The sequence below is a fragment of the Impatiens glandulifera genome, chromosome 5 (assembly GCF_907164915.1).
Source record: "Impatiens glandulifera chromosome 5, dImpGla2.1, whole genome shotgun sequence".
Classification (NCBI taxonomy): domain Eukaryota; kingdom Viridiplantae; phylum Streptophyta; class Magnoliopsida; order Ericales; family Balsaminaceae; genus Impatiens; species Impatiens glandulifera.
In genome coordinates this window covers 25,247,619-25,262,862 of record NC_061866.1, presented here as the reverse complement: position 1 = coordinate 25,262,862, position 15,244 = coordinate 25,247,619, and the positions used below count along the sequence as shown (strand labels likewise).

At 33.1% G+C, this 15,244-nt stretch overlaps 1 protein-coding gene across 1 annotated transcript; it reads left to right on the top strand.

Moving 5' to 3' along the window:
• Positions 1 to 3,680: 3,680 nt before the first annotated feature.
• On the top strand, positions 3,681 to 10,451 carry LOC124940016 (ATPase GET3A-like). Its single transcript, XM_047480493.1, has 7 exons — positions 3,681 to 4,166; positions 4,356 to 4,480; positions 5,633 to 5,783; positions 6,195 to 6,305; positions 9,217 to 9,355; positions 9,438 to 9,553; positions 9,997 to 10,451. The coding sequence occupies exons 1-7, from the start codon at positions 3,906 to 3,908 to the stop codon at positions 10,165 to 10,167; spliced, it is 1,074 nt and encodes a 357-aa protein (XP_047336449.1). The 5' UTR covers positions 3,681 to 3,905; the 3' UTR covers positions 10,168 to 10,451.
• Positions 10,452 to 15,244: the final 4,793 nt, after the last annotated feature.

Here is a 15,244-nt window from a genome sequence, read left to right as displayed (position 1 = left end):
CCGTGCTCATCCGTCTAGATGTCTATTATGGTACCTAGATTATTCTTCTCCAACATGTAGAGGTATGATGACAATTTACAATATGAATCCTCTATAGTTTCTCACACCGCCATTAGGGACTTTTCTCTAGACCTCCAAACCTTATTATAACTAATCTTTATTCCATAACTTCTATGCATGTCTTCCATTATTTTCTTAGGCATGTGGTCATGGTTATGGTACATGTACTTGCTCTTCATGCATTCCCCAATAACCCATGATGGTGCTTGCCTTTCATTCTCTTGCCTTGTCACAATTGAACATGTATGATCTTTTACAATTTTCTGAATCTTAAACATTTCCGAGAATTTTCCTTTCACAGCACGCAATCTCCACTTGCAATTCTGATACAAACATTTCACCACCCAAATATCTTTTTTTACTTCGCCACTTTGAATTCAAAATGATTAGCCATCGCATATTTATGTAACCTCAGTTGAAGTTCTCTTTCATTCTCAAACAACGAACTGACTTCAATTTCACAAGTTAATGCCTCAGGTATTGGATTTTCAATGTTTGGTATGTTACTAACAACCCAATCACTGCAGTTTGGTTGGAGCCCAATCCTAGGAACCCAAGCACTGCTTGGATTGGTACTAGCAACCCAAGCACTAGTTGGTTGGGTAATAGGAACCCAAGAAGCACTACTAGGCTAGGTAATAGGAACCCAATCATCATCCCCCTCATTCAGACGCAAACATGGTTCTTCTTCAATATCGTTTTTATTTTCAAAGACAACCTCCACTGCTTCAGGAATACATCAAGATCATCAATTTTTGGAACCACTACACTTTCTTTAGTTGAGTTTGTTAGATTTTTAGGTAGTGAATTCTCTACTAAAGATACACACAATGGAGTGCGGTTGTGGACTGAAACTGCTTCATGTAAAAAGAACTCCACATCCACATCATTTTTTATATCAATTATATAAGAAAATTTGACATTCATGCCCAAAGTATTATATTTGTCTTGAAGCAATAAATCATATATAGATTTGTCAATATTAGTAGCAGAATAGATTAGATCAACTAATTGGACATAAGTAGAATTTCGGGGAACATTCAAACCTCTGTTTGACTTTACAGAAAAATGAGTAACATTATCCGTAGTTTTCCACTCTTCATCAAAGTAAAGAATTACTTGAGCTGCAATTGAAAACAGTTCAACAACATTACAAGAATTACGCGTATTATAATGTTCTGTTGTTGCCTTGCTCACGATTTTTACTTACTTCAGTTGTTGCTTTTTGAAGATGGCGTGAATCATAATCGAGGAGGAGTTTGCTGGTAGAGTTTTATGGAAATCCAATGCAACAACTTCTGAGAAGTTTGCTGCAACGGATTTAATGGGATAGGAGACCCCTCTCCAATAGGTCCATTGAAGCAAACTTGTGGGAAATTCTTAGCACATTGTATTTCCATGAAACATACTAGCAAACTCCTCCTCAGTGAGTATTTCACGTAGAGTAAAGTCGAAGAGAGATTCGAGACTAGAGTCGGAGAGAGAGTCGTGAATGTTTTTTTTTAAATTATGGCAAAATAAAGTATATATACGATGAATGACGCAAAACCACTCACGTATTTTCATCTAAAACGCGTGAGTTCATAAACACATTTTAGATGAATCGCGCGAGTGACATTTCACGTCTTTCCATTAACGTGAAGTGTCACTAACATGTTTCATCTAAAACACGTGAGTTCAAAAACGCGTTTTAGAGGAAAGTGCAAGAGTTGTATTTCGCGTCTTTGAGCGCTAATGTGGGCACGCGAGGGACAATACGAATATTTTGCAGGGCGAAAAGGCCCTTTTGCAAAGTTCATCGGGCGAGATCTTTTTTGGATTTAGGCCCTTTATCAGGGTCATTTCATCAAATTTCCATATTATTCACCTATTTATATTAATAAATATTTTTTAGGAAAATATTAACGTTTTAATATAAATATTTATAATAAATCTAATAAAATTATAAAATATAGATATATATATTAATAAATATATTATTAAAGGAACAATAATTTGTAACAAAATTTTTAATAAATTTTAATTCAATTAAAATATAATATTATCAAACTTATTTATCTTTGTTTTAAAAATAAATTTATATAAAATGATATAATCTCATTAATTAAGCTTTAGAAAAAATAATAAGAGAGCAAGGAGATAACATGCAAATTGAGATAATTTTAACCCATCCATCCAATTTATTTACTATAATTTTTGGATGATTAAATTTGTATCATAGTAATTTTTACAAATAAATATATTATTAACATATTTTAAATTTTATGAAACCCAAGATATCTTAATAGTTAGATTTGAAAAAAAAAAAATTGATTTTATATGTTAGATGAGATGATAAGATTGATTCTTTGAACATATCAAATGGGAAATTTGACGAAATGACCCAGAAAGTGGGGTAAATGAGCTGGTGACCAACGGATAATATTAAATGCGCTGGTGACAACTTCATATTTTTTTTGACAAAATTGCCCATGTCACGACACGCAACCGGATGTCATGTGAAAAGTCCACAATCGCGAAACACAATTTTTTAAAAAAAAAAATTTGCGAGATGATTCATGGAATTCAATCATCGCCGACGCGGAGGAAGATCCATGGACCCAACTTTGTAAAAGAAAGAAGATCCTTGATTTTTTTTTCTCATTGCTTGATTGAATGTGTTTAAATGCCCAATTCAATTCCATTAGAATCTTCTTCTTCTTGGTTTGGAGCTTTGTTTGGTGGGAAGAAAATAAAATAGTTTGCGTTGACGCAATGTATAGTTTGCGTCACGCATAATTTGATAGAAACAAAATGATATGTTGAAATATGTATCAAAATAGTTGTAGTATACAAATGACCAGGAGTCGACGCAAAGTATATAGTTTGCGTCGATGCAATGTAAAAAAAACAATTGCCTGGGATCAAACCCTGGTCACTTGCATAACAAGCATAAATAATTATCACTTTACTACAGCTATTTTTGATACATATTTCAACCTATTATTTTATTTCTATCAAACTAGGTGTGACACAAACTATACATTGCGTCGACGCAAACTATTTCATTTTCTTCCCACCAAACAAAGCTCCAAACCACGAAAAAGAAGATGAATCTGAAGATGATTATGATGGAATTGAATTGGGCATTTGAACACCTTCAATCAAAGTAAGGAGAAAAAAACAAGGATATTTCTTCTGTCACGAAGTTGGGTCGATGGATCTTTTGACGCGCCGGCGATGATTGAATTCCATGGATCTCCCTCCGCGCCGACGATGATTGAATTTCATGGATCTTCTTTCTGTCACGAGAGTGTTTGGTTTCGGAGTTGGTGCTAATAATGGAGGGAAAGCATTGTCATTGTCTGTTGGGGGAGAAGAAGAAAGAAAAAAAGAAGTGAAGAAGAAAAAAGAAAAAAACAAGAAAAATATATTAAGGGCAAATTGGGTCATTTGCCATGCCCAAAAAAGTTATTTTTTTAAAAAAATTTATTAGGCTAGGTTATATTTGGAATTTGTTAGGTTTTGAGGGTCATTTTCGTCAAATTTCCATTTTGAACATCAAACAAGCACTTATTTTATTTTTTTTTTTTTTAAAAGATAAAAATTTTCAGGTTAAACAGTTTTGTTCGACACGACACGAATCACAATTCACAATAACCGAAATTGGCAGGAGGCACCGGCAGCAGCTTTCCGCCGAAGAGGAGAACGGTGACCGAAGGAATTAGAACTTTATATACCAAACCGGAAACCCAACCCAGTTCCTCTCGAATCTCTCCATCTCCCTCCACCATTCTCAAAATTTATCGTCGATTTATTCTCTAGGTAGAGTTGGGGGGTGATACGGGGAGGTGGAGAGCTGACAGATGGCTTCCAGCGAGGAGATGCCAGTTGGTTCAGTGCAGAACATTTTGGATCAAGATAGTCTCAAGTGGGTATTCGTGGGAGGCAAAGGCGGCGTGGGAAAGACAACTTGCAGCTCAATTATCTCGATCCTTCTCTCTAGGGTTCGATCTTCCGTACTCATTATCTCTACAGATCCTGCCCACAATCTAAGTGATGCTTTTCAGCAGAGGTTCACCAAAACTCCTACTCTCGTTAATGGCTTCACCAATTTGTACGCCATGGTATGATTTTGTATTTTGTGGGTTGTTTATCAATTCATTACTGATTCTCTTTCATGATCATTTCCTGTTCGAATCAATGTTATTTATTTATTGTATTGACATTATTTCAGCTGTCCTTCATTCTCTCATTTTGTTTTAGAGGATAACATATTTGAACGAACTTCAATTCATTTCCTTCTGGTTCAATAGGAGGTGGATCCAACTGTGGAGACTGAGGAGACAAACGGTCAAGATGGAATGGATGGCTTTATATCTGATTTAGCTAATGCCATCCCTGGAATTGACGAAGCCATGAGCTTTGCTGAGATGCTCAAGTAAGTCTACCTCTCTAGATCTAAGGACTAGTATAGCATGGATGTTGATATTTGGAGTGGTGCCGTGTAATATGTTATGCAATACGCAAATTAGCCAGTTGCTCTCGTTAAAGAGTCAGATATCAGACAGCAAAATACAACTAGAGTATGTGAGACATTGAGAATGTTATTCTAACCTCTTTTTTTTTCCTCAAACGAAAAAGATTTAAAGATTTTTCATGAGATACTGAACATGCTCAATTCTCATTTTCAAAAGCAAAAATATACATAATGGATTTCATTAGTTGAAACAAAAAGAATCAAATCTGGCCTAATAAGCTACATTGTTAACTACATGTGTTGTGGCTAACATTTTATCAGGATCCAATCCCCATTTTTAATGTGATTCTAACTTAATGAGCCTATGCCATTGCATGTCATATTTCTTCTTAAGTCTATTACGCTTCAGCTACCTTTTTTTTTTGGGTAAGATTATAATCTTTACCTTCTTTTTGTTACTTTGACATTTTACCACTTAAGGATGAAAATGTGTGGACGGGGGTATAAGGCTGGTTCTCTTCATCTACCTTACGCATTATTTCTAAGGGTTTTCAATGAGATTAGACAATCCCCTTGTATGCTACTCAAGACCTATGATATTTTCCACTTCAACATTTACTAAATAAACTTGATTCATCATGTCTTATATGATTATATCATGAATTAACTCACTTAACCGGCATGCTTAATCCAAAATATAAAGAAGAGACACATTTTTTTCCCATCCATTTGGACTTTATGTTGAAATTAATTCTCAGAATGATATTAAACAATTATGCTAACATTTAGGCATGTCTATAGAATAAATGAATGAGCTATTTGTTATACAAAGTAGTTAATGGGTGTAGGCATATTGATAACTTGTGGCTTCTACTACTCCAAGCCTCCAAGGTCATCCTAGCAGTTTCATGGTATTGGTAAATATAGATGGTTGTTGATCGTATCGACAAGTTTCTATGAGTTTTCACCATGAATGCATACACATTATGCTTATTACTATTTAAGATATAGAAAATATTTCATCTTCTCTTTCTTCTTTACCCATTCTTTGCTTTGTTTGTCTTCATGCTTTTAGTATGTTTTAAAATATTTTCCCTCTTCTTTTATCTGCAGATTGGTGCAAACAATGGAATATTCTGTCATTGTATTTGATACAGCTCCTACGGGCCATACTCTGCGATTGTTGCAATTCCCATCGACATTAGAAAAGGGGCTTGCTAAAATGATGTCTTTGAAGAATAAATTTGGTGGCCTACTAAGTCAGGTAGTGAATTTTCTTTGATGATTTGCATTAATAATTTCTGATATACCATTCAATTATTTTGCAGAATATGTTTTTTATTTTTCCTCTTGAAATATCTCCCAGAATAGAAATGCTTAATATTTTTATGGAAACTGTTTATCTTACTAAATTCATGAAGGCACATTCCATGCTGTCTTATGTAGAATGTGCTTACATTCTTTATGACCTTCATTCATACAGAAGTTATTGCCAAAGACAAAGAAATAATTATCACAACGTTGCAGGTTATGGCATGTATTACGACGCTAGTTAAAGGCTGATTGGCTTTCTTGCGTGCTTTGATAATATATGATTTCTAGAACGAAGTTATCTTTCCATTTCCTTTTTAATAAAATAATTTCTCTTATGGAATTTCTTAATTTATAATGGCAGATGACTCGTATGTTTGGTGTTGATGATGAATTTGGCGAGGATGCACTTTTGGGAAGGCTCGAGGGAATGAAGTATATTATTGAGCAAGTCAATAAGCAGTTTAAGGATCCGGTAAGATTTCATATTCATCATCCATTTCCTGATCCCAATTAACAGAAGAAAAAAGAACTATCAAAGGAAATGAACAAACAAAAGAGTCTTGTAGGTACTTTTGTGTCTTTAAATGTTGCATAACAATACAGTATGCCTAAACTTTAAATTGGTTGAACTGACCAATGATACTTTTTCAACTAATTTATGCTGCTCATGTTTACCATGCAAAGGATTTTTCTGATACATGTTAGGTTTTAATTTAGGGTTCTTACCGTACTGAGTGGGTCTTGTTAGTGGGCTTTTGTCAATGGACATTATTTTAATATTGTTTAGTTAATTAGTAGCAGCATATAGTTATAGCTAGGTTTTGTGAAGGGCATGTATGAAATATCGGATGTCATGTCTATCTCTCTCCTCCAGGCATTTGGCCGTTCTTCCTATCTATGAGATATCTATATTCTTTTCTCATCTAAACCTCTAAATCTAGTCATTTTACCCTATCATGTATCAATTCATGATGTTGCAAAACTTTGCCATAAAAAGTAATCCCTCTGTCTCATCATGAATGAACCTTTAATATTTAGTGAGTTGTAGTAAGGGGCGGTGTGAAGATTTCAGGACAAAATATATTAACAAAATTAAAAAAAAAAGATTAATAATTGCACTTACATTAAATGTGTAGCACTAGAGTTAGAGAAAAGAGAGAGAGTAAGTATTATTTTCAATAATTTTGATTGTATTGTGGTTGATGGATGATAATAATAATTTTTTTATTGGAAAGGCAAAAGACTAGATTAGGGTAACTTAGTGATCATATTTGTTAAAGTGATTGAATCATCCAAGAAATCAAATAAATTGGGATATAGACTAACAGTTCCTACGAAATGGGATGAGAGATAGCATTGATTGGGTTAGGGCCAATAGTTTGAATACTAACTAAAGAACATTGATAAAGATAGAGTAATTTATAAAAATAATTGGAGCTAAAGAGTCATGGAAAGAGACAAGAATGTGTCATTATCCAAAGTGGTATCTGGAAGAAAGTAACCAACACAACCCAAAATGAGCTACGATGCAAGAAATGGGGCATTGATACTTCAAGAATGATGAGTGGCTAATGGATTAAAGGATAACGTTTGAAGAAATAGTGCATAATTTGATATCATTGTGAAATGTAACTAGAAGAAATAGTTTTATTTCATGTGTTCAAAAGCAATTGTTTCTTCCTTATTTTAATAAAAGGTTTCATCCTTTTCTTGGAAAAAAGATTGAGTAACTTAACTATATTCCGTACAGCTTTGGTTGAAACATATGTCATTAGCATAATAAAATAATGAGTAAACCCATAAATAAGCTCTTAAAGTATTTGTCCATTTTGAAATTTGCCCTTAAACTATTGTTTTTTTTATAAGCCCTCAAACTAACTGACTGTTTTGATTTTAACACTTTTTAAGTGATAACTTTAAACGGAGAATTTTCCATTGAACCACCTAGGACCATTCTTGCTTACTCCACCCTTTTATTTTTGGTCTTTAGAGAAATAAATTGCTTATGTTTCTTTATACGTTAAATATGTTGTTCGTGGCAAAAGATAAAAGTGTCTAGTTAGTAAAAATGGTCCAATGTGCTTAAAGTTTGAATGAAAAAACAGTGTTAAAAATTGCAGCTTAAAAATGCTTCATATAAGAAATTGACTAATTCTTTGAGGTCTTTTTATGGGTTTACTCATAAACAATATTATACTACAATCATACATAATCTAAGTCCTAAGATAGGTCTAGTTCTGTGTATAGACCTTTAATTGGTGTTTGGAGACAAATAAAAAGTCCAAACTAGATTCAGGTCCTAAATACAGGCTCTTAATTGTATGAGATAAGGTTAAATCCTGATATAGGTATTTGGCCAAAAAATTATTGAACTCCAATCTAAATAAAAGTTGATTTTCTGTTAAAACTTGCTCAGGTTGGGTCAACTTTGCTAGTTGGAGACTTTAATTAGAACTGGTTTGGCCTTAATACTTTTGAGACAAACTCAAGTCCAACATAGGTACATAGCCTAAGTAAATATGAGGGAAACCTTAAAATGTAATAGTGATTATTCCGCTCATCAAAGTTGTTAGTTGCAGGCGATGGATTTCTGGATTATGTTTAGATTTGAAACAAATGAAGTTACAATTACCCGTTCTTCATTGAGGGAAGAAGGTTTACATAAAGTGTGATACCCATTTGATTGATATTTAAATACACACATAAATGGTAAGAGGTGGCATACATGTATTTAGTGATAAATATGTTGTTACAGGAATTTGGAGAAAGCATATAAATAAGTAGAAGAATTTATTGTTGAGGCAGTTATGTTGAAATCAGAATTACAGTTTCTGGTTTTCTCACCTATATATGTTCTCTGTTTCTCTCATCTAGCATCAATGCTATCATCAATTTGAAGCTTATATAGTTTTGATTTAATGTTATGATCTTTCTAATTGTTTTGGTTAGTTGGTGCTCTTTGTAAAGACCTTTAGGGTTTATACAAGAAGATATGATAAACTAGGGGTTATAGAAGAAAGGATATTAGAACCAGAGAGTATTATAAATGAAAAAGGAAAAGCCTAAGCTGAGGGAGAAATAGTATTGTTTTTCAACATATTAGAAATACCCTAGCTACTTCCTCTATTTTAATTGTAAGTTAACGACATCTAACTAATTATATTCTTCCACTAATGATCTTAAATCAGGCCCAATGAGATCGGCCTAGCTCCATTACATCTTTACATAACAAGTGGACTTGCTAGATCCTCATCAATCCATTACTTTTTTTTCATCTTTTTTTTTTTCATTTGGTTTGGAACTAAGACTCCTTGCTACTTATTATTGTTTACAGTTCATCTTTTTCCCGTTGGCATTATTTGACCTCACTTTTCCTGTTGCAGGATTTAACGACATTTGTCTGTGTTTGCATTCCTGAATTTCTTTCTCTCTATGAAACTGAGAGGCTTGTGCAGGAGCTGACTAAATTTGAGATAGATACTCACAACATCATTATTAATCAAGTGCTGTTTTATGAAGAAGGTACATTTAGTTACATGATACAGTCTATCTCACTGACCCTTATAAAGAATCGTATATTAATAGATTCCTACTGCCTTTGCAGTTAATGAATCCAGACTGCTGAAAGCTAGAATGAGGATGCAACAAAAATACATTGATCAATTTTACATGTTATATGATGATTTTCATATCACTAAGCTACCATTGCTGCCAGAAGAGGTAAAAAACTTTAATCTCTCATTAAATACAGTTGATTTTTTTATCCATCTTGAAGTTCTTATGTTGCCTGCATTCCTCCTTTTCTTTTGCCTTAATCTGTTTGTGGTATCATTTTTAGCGGTTATACTTCTTCTGCTGCCAAAAATTTATTAGATAATTAGTTTTCAGTTTTATTGCATGATTGAGTTTTATTTGATCGGAATCTAACTTTTCATCTCTTTTTTTTTCTTTTTTTCTGTCTTTCCTCTTCTTGTCGTTTCATTGACCTTAAAACACCATGCTTTCAAAACCCCTTTTCAAATGATAAACCCCCCCTTTAAGACCTGAGATCTATGTGAGAAGTCATAATGACAGTCTTTGTTGCTTTCAGAACATTACAGGTCAAGGTTTTGGTTTGTTTGGTGTTTCTTTCATACATTTTGATGTGGTTTCAAAATGTGCAGGTTTGTGGAGTGGAAGCACTAAAATCATTTTCACAACATTTTTTGGCACCATATCAACCTTTAAAGGCAACAGTGGAAGAGGTGGATAGCAGGGTATCATCTCTAAGGGAGCAGTTGAAAGATGCTGAAGCAGAACTAGAAAGACTAAGAAAAGGAAAACAAAAGGTCTAATTCTTAATTAAATTCAATGATGCCATAAAAAGTTAGCCGCCCATTCAAGCCTTCAGTTCCTCCTCTTCAAGAGGTTTCAGTTATTCTTCCCTTGATTTTTTCTTTTCTTTTCTTTTATCCTACACAATAGATGGCTTGTCAAACTACATGCTCTAATTTGTATGTGGAGTATTTATTTAGAGCTTTTTCTCCTTCACTGGGCCACTTTTTTTCTTTTTTTGTAAGACAATTGTGAGTTCATGTATTTGTTGGCTTCAGCTTCCTAATAAAGATGAAAATTTAAGCAAATAGATCATATGCCTGTATTCATTGCCTTGAGGATTCTTTAAAGTGTAACTTCTAGTTGAATGAAGTAGTAGGAATCAATGACAATGGAACATGAAGCCAAGCATTACATTCTTTGCTAAATACATTTAAGAGAGGATCATCTCAACAAAAGCTGAGCTATCAATAATGTAAGTTTCTAAGAGTGGATAACAGACAGTATGTATGTCTGATCCTTATCATATAATGTCCAAATAAATGTTGATACATCAATTATATACAAAATAATTAAAAAGAGAAAGGTAGTGAGTAGTTACACCATATGCTAACCCACATTTATATTACAATATAATAATATATTCACTCTTCCTCAAGTTGACATGTACAAATTACAAAATATGTATCCCTAATTTGTTACATAATTTTTGAAATATTGTCCTTGGGAGAGTTGTCTCTTATCTGGAGTCTTTGATGGAATATGAAAAAGTTCAACTATCTCAATGTTGACCTTCTCCAATATGAAATGTCTTTTATTAAAAAAAAAAAAAAATTAGTTTTAGTGTGATTCAAAATACAAAGTTTTAGTGTGAGACACCGGATTTTTTACAATACTGATGATGGTAAGATTCTCATAATGAAGCTTAATTGTATTGCTGTTGATGACTTCAAGATTCTTCAGAATTTTGATAGCTCATATTACTTGACATATCCAAGGATAAGAGTTCTCAATTCAGCTTCACAACATATTATTTTTTATTTCTCCGGGTCACAAGATTACCCCTCAAAAGTATAAAATGTTGAAGTGGATATTATGTCACTAATATTTTTAAGGCAGTCTACTTTGTATATACTAACATGTCTCGATTATCATTCTTTATAAATATTAGTCCATTTTTAAGAGTACCATTGATGTATCTCAAAAGTCTATGGACTAGATCCATGTGGGATTGAGTAGGACAATTCATGAATTGATTTATTACGCTTAAATGAAAAACCGATATTTGGTTATGTATGTGACAAGTAAATGAGGCGACTCACAAGCTTTTGGTATCTCCCTTTATTAACCAAGAAGACATAACTATATCTAATCTTGTTGTAGGGATCCATGGGAGTATTAATTGGTTTATAATCAAGCATTCTTGTTTTTTTTAATAAATTTGAAGAGTATTTGCGTTGTGACATAAAAATACTTCTAAGATCTTTAGTATTAAATTCTTTTGCCAAAGCTTCTTTTAATTTCAAGAGTTCTTCGTCGGCATCATTTGAAAGTGACTATCTGGAAGCTTGATATAGTCAACAAACACATTAGGAATAGCTTGTTTCTTATTACAAGAAGTCTTAGCTTTGACTGTATCCAAATATTGTGACTAATTTTGTAAACATATCAAGTTTGAGGCCATACAAAGATTTGTGAAGTTTGCAAATTTTGTTTCCTCATGAATCTGAGTTCAAACTAAGTGGAATTTCTATGTATACTTCTTAATCTCTATTTAGAAAAATAACTTTGATATTCAATTGGTACAATGACCAATCTCTACAGGCAGTTAAGAATGAACAAAATTTAATGATATTCAATTAGGCTACAGGATCAAAGGGTCTGTTGATAATTGATGCCATTGACAATGAACTATTTTGCCACCAGATGTGTTTTGTTTCGACTGATCTATCAACGTTGTGTTTTCTTTGAATATCCATTTACATTCTGTTGACTTTTATAAGATGACAAATGGCATATGGACCATGTTCTGTTTTTTCTGAATAACTTGCAATTCATCAACATCTTCTTTCTAAGAAGGTTGCCTTAGAGCTTCACCGACGTTACATTGAACCTGTATGTTATCGTGAGCAACAATTCAAGCTCCATAATGAGGTGTCATGCCTTCATATGACAAAATTGCCTAATGGGTGCATCATACAAGACTTGGTTGTTTTTCTCAAGGCAATAGGTACATCAAGATTGTGAGTAGTATGATTGAGTGAAATACCTGACTGATCTTCTCAAGTTGGATTCAGTCCAAATGATTGGACAAGTGAAGAGTGTACTTGGTTTTGCTTCCTTGTGTGTACTCGAGTGCCTTCAAGACATGATGTATGAAGTGGCAAAGTAGGAATGAGCGATGTGGTGGAATAGGCGAGAGAGGTGGTGAGGTAGAAAGTGATTTAGTTTGCACTCACATTTTGATTCCCCAAGCATTGAATCACACGTAGTCTTCTAAATCTAGTTTTCTTAATCCCTATAAATTAGTTATCTTTTTAAAACATAGGAAATGTCGTGAAGAAACATTGAAGTTGGGTCTGCCCTAGCCGGCTTTATATGATTGGTTCGATTAAAGTGGAAGATCGTGGCACGGGGGTCCCAGTCTCAAACCCGTCGGCTGTCTGCGGACTGCTCGAGCTACTTACGCGGCGAGAGAGGGTCGCTGTGTGCCGGCCGGGGGACGGACTGGGAATGGCTCCTCACGGGGCCTTCCCGGGCAGTGAACAGTCAATTCAGAACTGGTACGGACAAGGGGAATCCGACTGTTTAATTAAAACAAAGCATTGCGATGGTCCTTGCGGATGCTAACGCAATGTGATTTTTGCCCAGTGTTCTGTCAAAATAAAGAAATTCAACCAAGCGCTCTTTACCAATAAGAGAATAAGTGAGTATCAGTAACCAATAAATAACTTTGACATATGGGAATGACTCAATTAACCGTTTATGTTTAAGAAGAATAGAAGGACCGTGTAACTTAGAAGAAGATGCAGGTTTTTGAATTTGACAATGATTTAGAGCTTGGACAAAAAAAACTCTTTTATATTATCTGTATTTACGACAATAATTAAATATTGAAATTGGGTTTGAATCTTAGTATAAAATTGTTGAAAAATCTCATTACCATTAAGAATTCCTAAATGTTATTATGAAACAATGTCAATAGAGTTGAAGTTTTGTATGATAAACAAGATAACGAAACACAAGTATGTTTAGCATATTGATAAATTTTACATTGAAGTAAATAAACTTTAGTATACATAAATAATTCTAGAAAAAGTAATGAAAAAAATACACAAAATCAGGATGATCTCATCGTAAATGACACAACATAATTTCAACATTTTTTTTTGACCGAAATAGTGAAATGAAAAGCTTACAGAAAATAAATTGGTTGGTAGTGTGACCTTCACCACTTATCACATAAAAGAGTTGGTAGCTCCGATAGTAGACCTTATAGAAGATAGGGAACCAAAGATCGAGAGAGAAGCGTTAATCGTTCTAGCTAAGTTTGCTGAAACAGATAACTTCCTACATAAAAATCATTCCAAGGCGATTCTAGAGGTCGGAGCGGCTAAACATTTGGTTCAGTTGGAGTTATTTTCGGGAGAATATATATGTTCCGGCTTTGGTTCTGTTGGAATATATATATGTTCCCGGCTTTATCTATTGCTTATCAAAAATTATATTAAATAAATAAAATGATATGGTAAATATATTTAATACAAATATATATAAATTATCCATCAACTATAGTCTAAATTAGAATATGTTTAAATTTTTTAAAAAAATTCTTCAACTACTATATTTTTAAATTTGATATTAAAAATATAATATCATAGTAAATCTGTAAAATTGAATGATTACCCATCATGTGATTGGAACACCTGAGTCCACGGTTACCTAAAGATGTATAAATAAGCTGGATTTTAACTTGAGAGTGATCCCCAAACAAAGCTACAATTATTATTTTCAATTGAAGGGTCAAAATTCCCTAGAGCTTTCTTCTTCTACCTATATTTCAAATAAGTTTTCTTAAACTACCTACTTTTATTTTTATTTTTTCAAACCATCCACTTTTCTCTGTATCATTAATTAACCCTATCTCCCACTTAACTATTAATTAATATCTTCTCTTTCTAAATTATTAATCAAATATATTATATAAATATTAAAATAAAATAACACATATATATTTTATTTTTACTTAAATTTATAAATATAATATAGATAATTAAAATTAAATACACTAAATTAAATAATTTAAATAACTATTATAAATTAAAATAAAATAAAATACATTAAAATAAAATACATTAATAAACATTAAAATAAAATAAACATTACATCACAATCAAATACACAACATAAACATTACAATAAAATAAAATATATAATAAATATTAATCGCGTTCAGTATATCGCGAACTCCGTCTTGTATGTCCTTATTGTTCGCATCGTCCACAAACTCTCACTTTTTAAGGGTTGTCCATTTCAGTTCGAATACGCAAACTTTGACCCCTCATACCAGGCTTTTTTCTCTTCTTCATGTTTTCATCAGCAGACCCAGCCCGGAGGGGTAGGCACCCTAGGCCACGGCCTAGGGCCTAGGACTAAAAAGGGGTCCATTTTTTTTTATATATATGCTAAGTATTAGTAAGGATTTTTAGTTTCTTATTCTGTATTTTTTTTATTATGTTAGATTTTTTGGCTCATGGCTCTATAGCCCAAATAGAGAAACAAACTAACACTACCAGAACAAAAAAATGAAAACCCTTCTGTCTGTCTCACTGTTTGTCTCTCTCAGTCTCTATATCCTACATCGACAACGAAACCGACAACGAAACTCACAACGAAACCGACAACAAAATAATTTCGACGGTGACTTTGTTTCGCTGGGTTGAGCCTTGATGTAAGGTTTAACCATTAAAAGTGAAAATTCAACATCAGGGTTTGATTGTTATTTATTTTTATGCTTTGTTTTGAGATTGTGTATTTGTGTGGTTAAGCCGTAAAGATCTTTGAAATTGGGATAAACCCTGATGTATATGATCCTAT

Excerpts from the sequence above, each read along its gene's own strand:
- LOC124940016 (XM_047480493.1), top strand. The coding sequence starts at position 3,906 with ATGGCTTCCAGCGAGGAGATGCCAGTTGGTTCAGTGCAGAACATTTTG. Across the intron at positions 5,784-6,194 it reads TTGGTGGCCTACTAAGTCAG|ATGACTCGTATGTTTGGTGT; the intron begins GTAGTGAATTTT and ends TTATAATGGCAG. Across the intron at positions 6,306-9,216 it reads ATAAGCAGTTTAAGGATCCG|GATTTAACGACATTTGTCTG; the intron begins GTAAGATTTCAT and ends TTCCTGTTGCAG.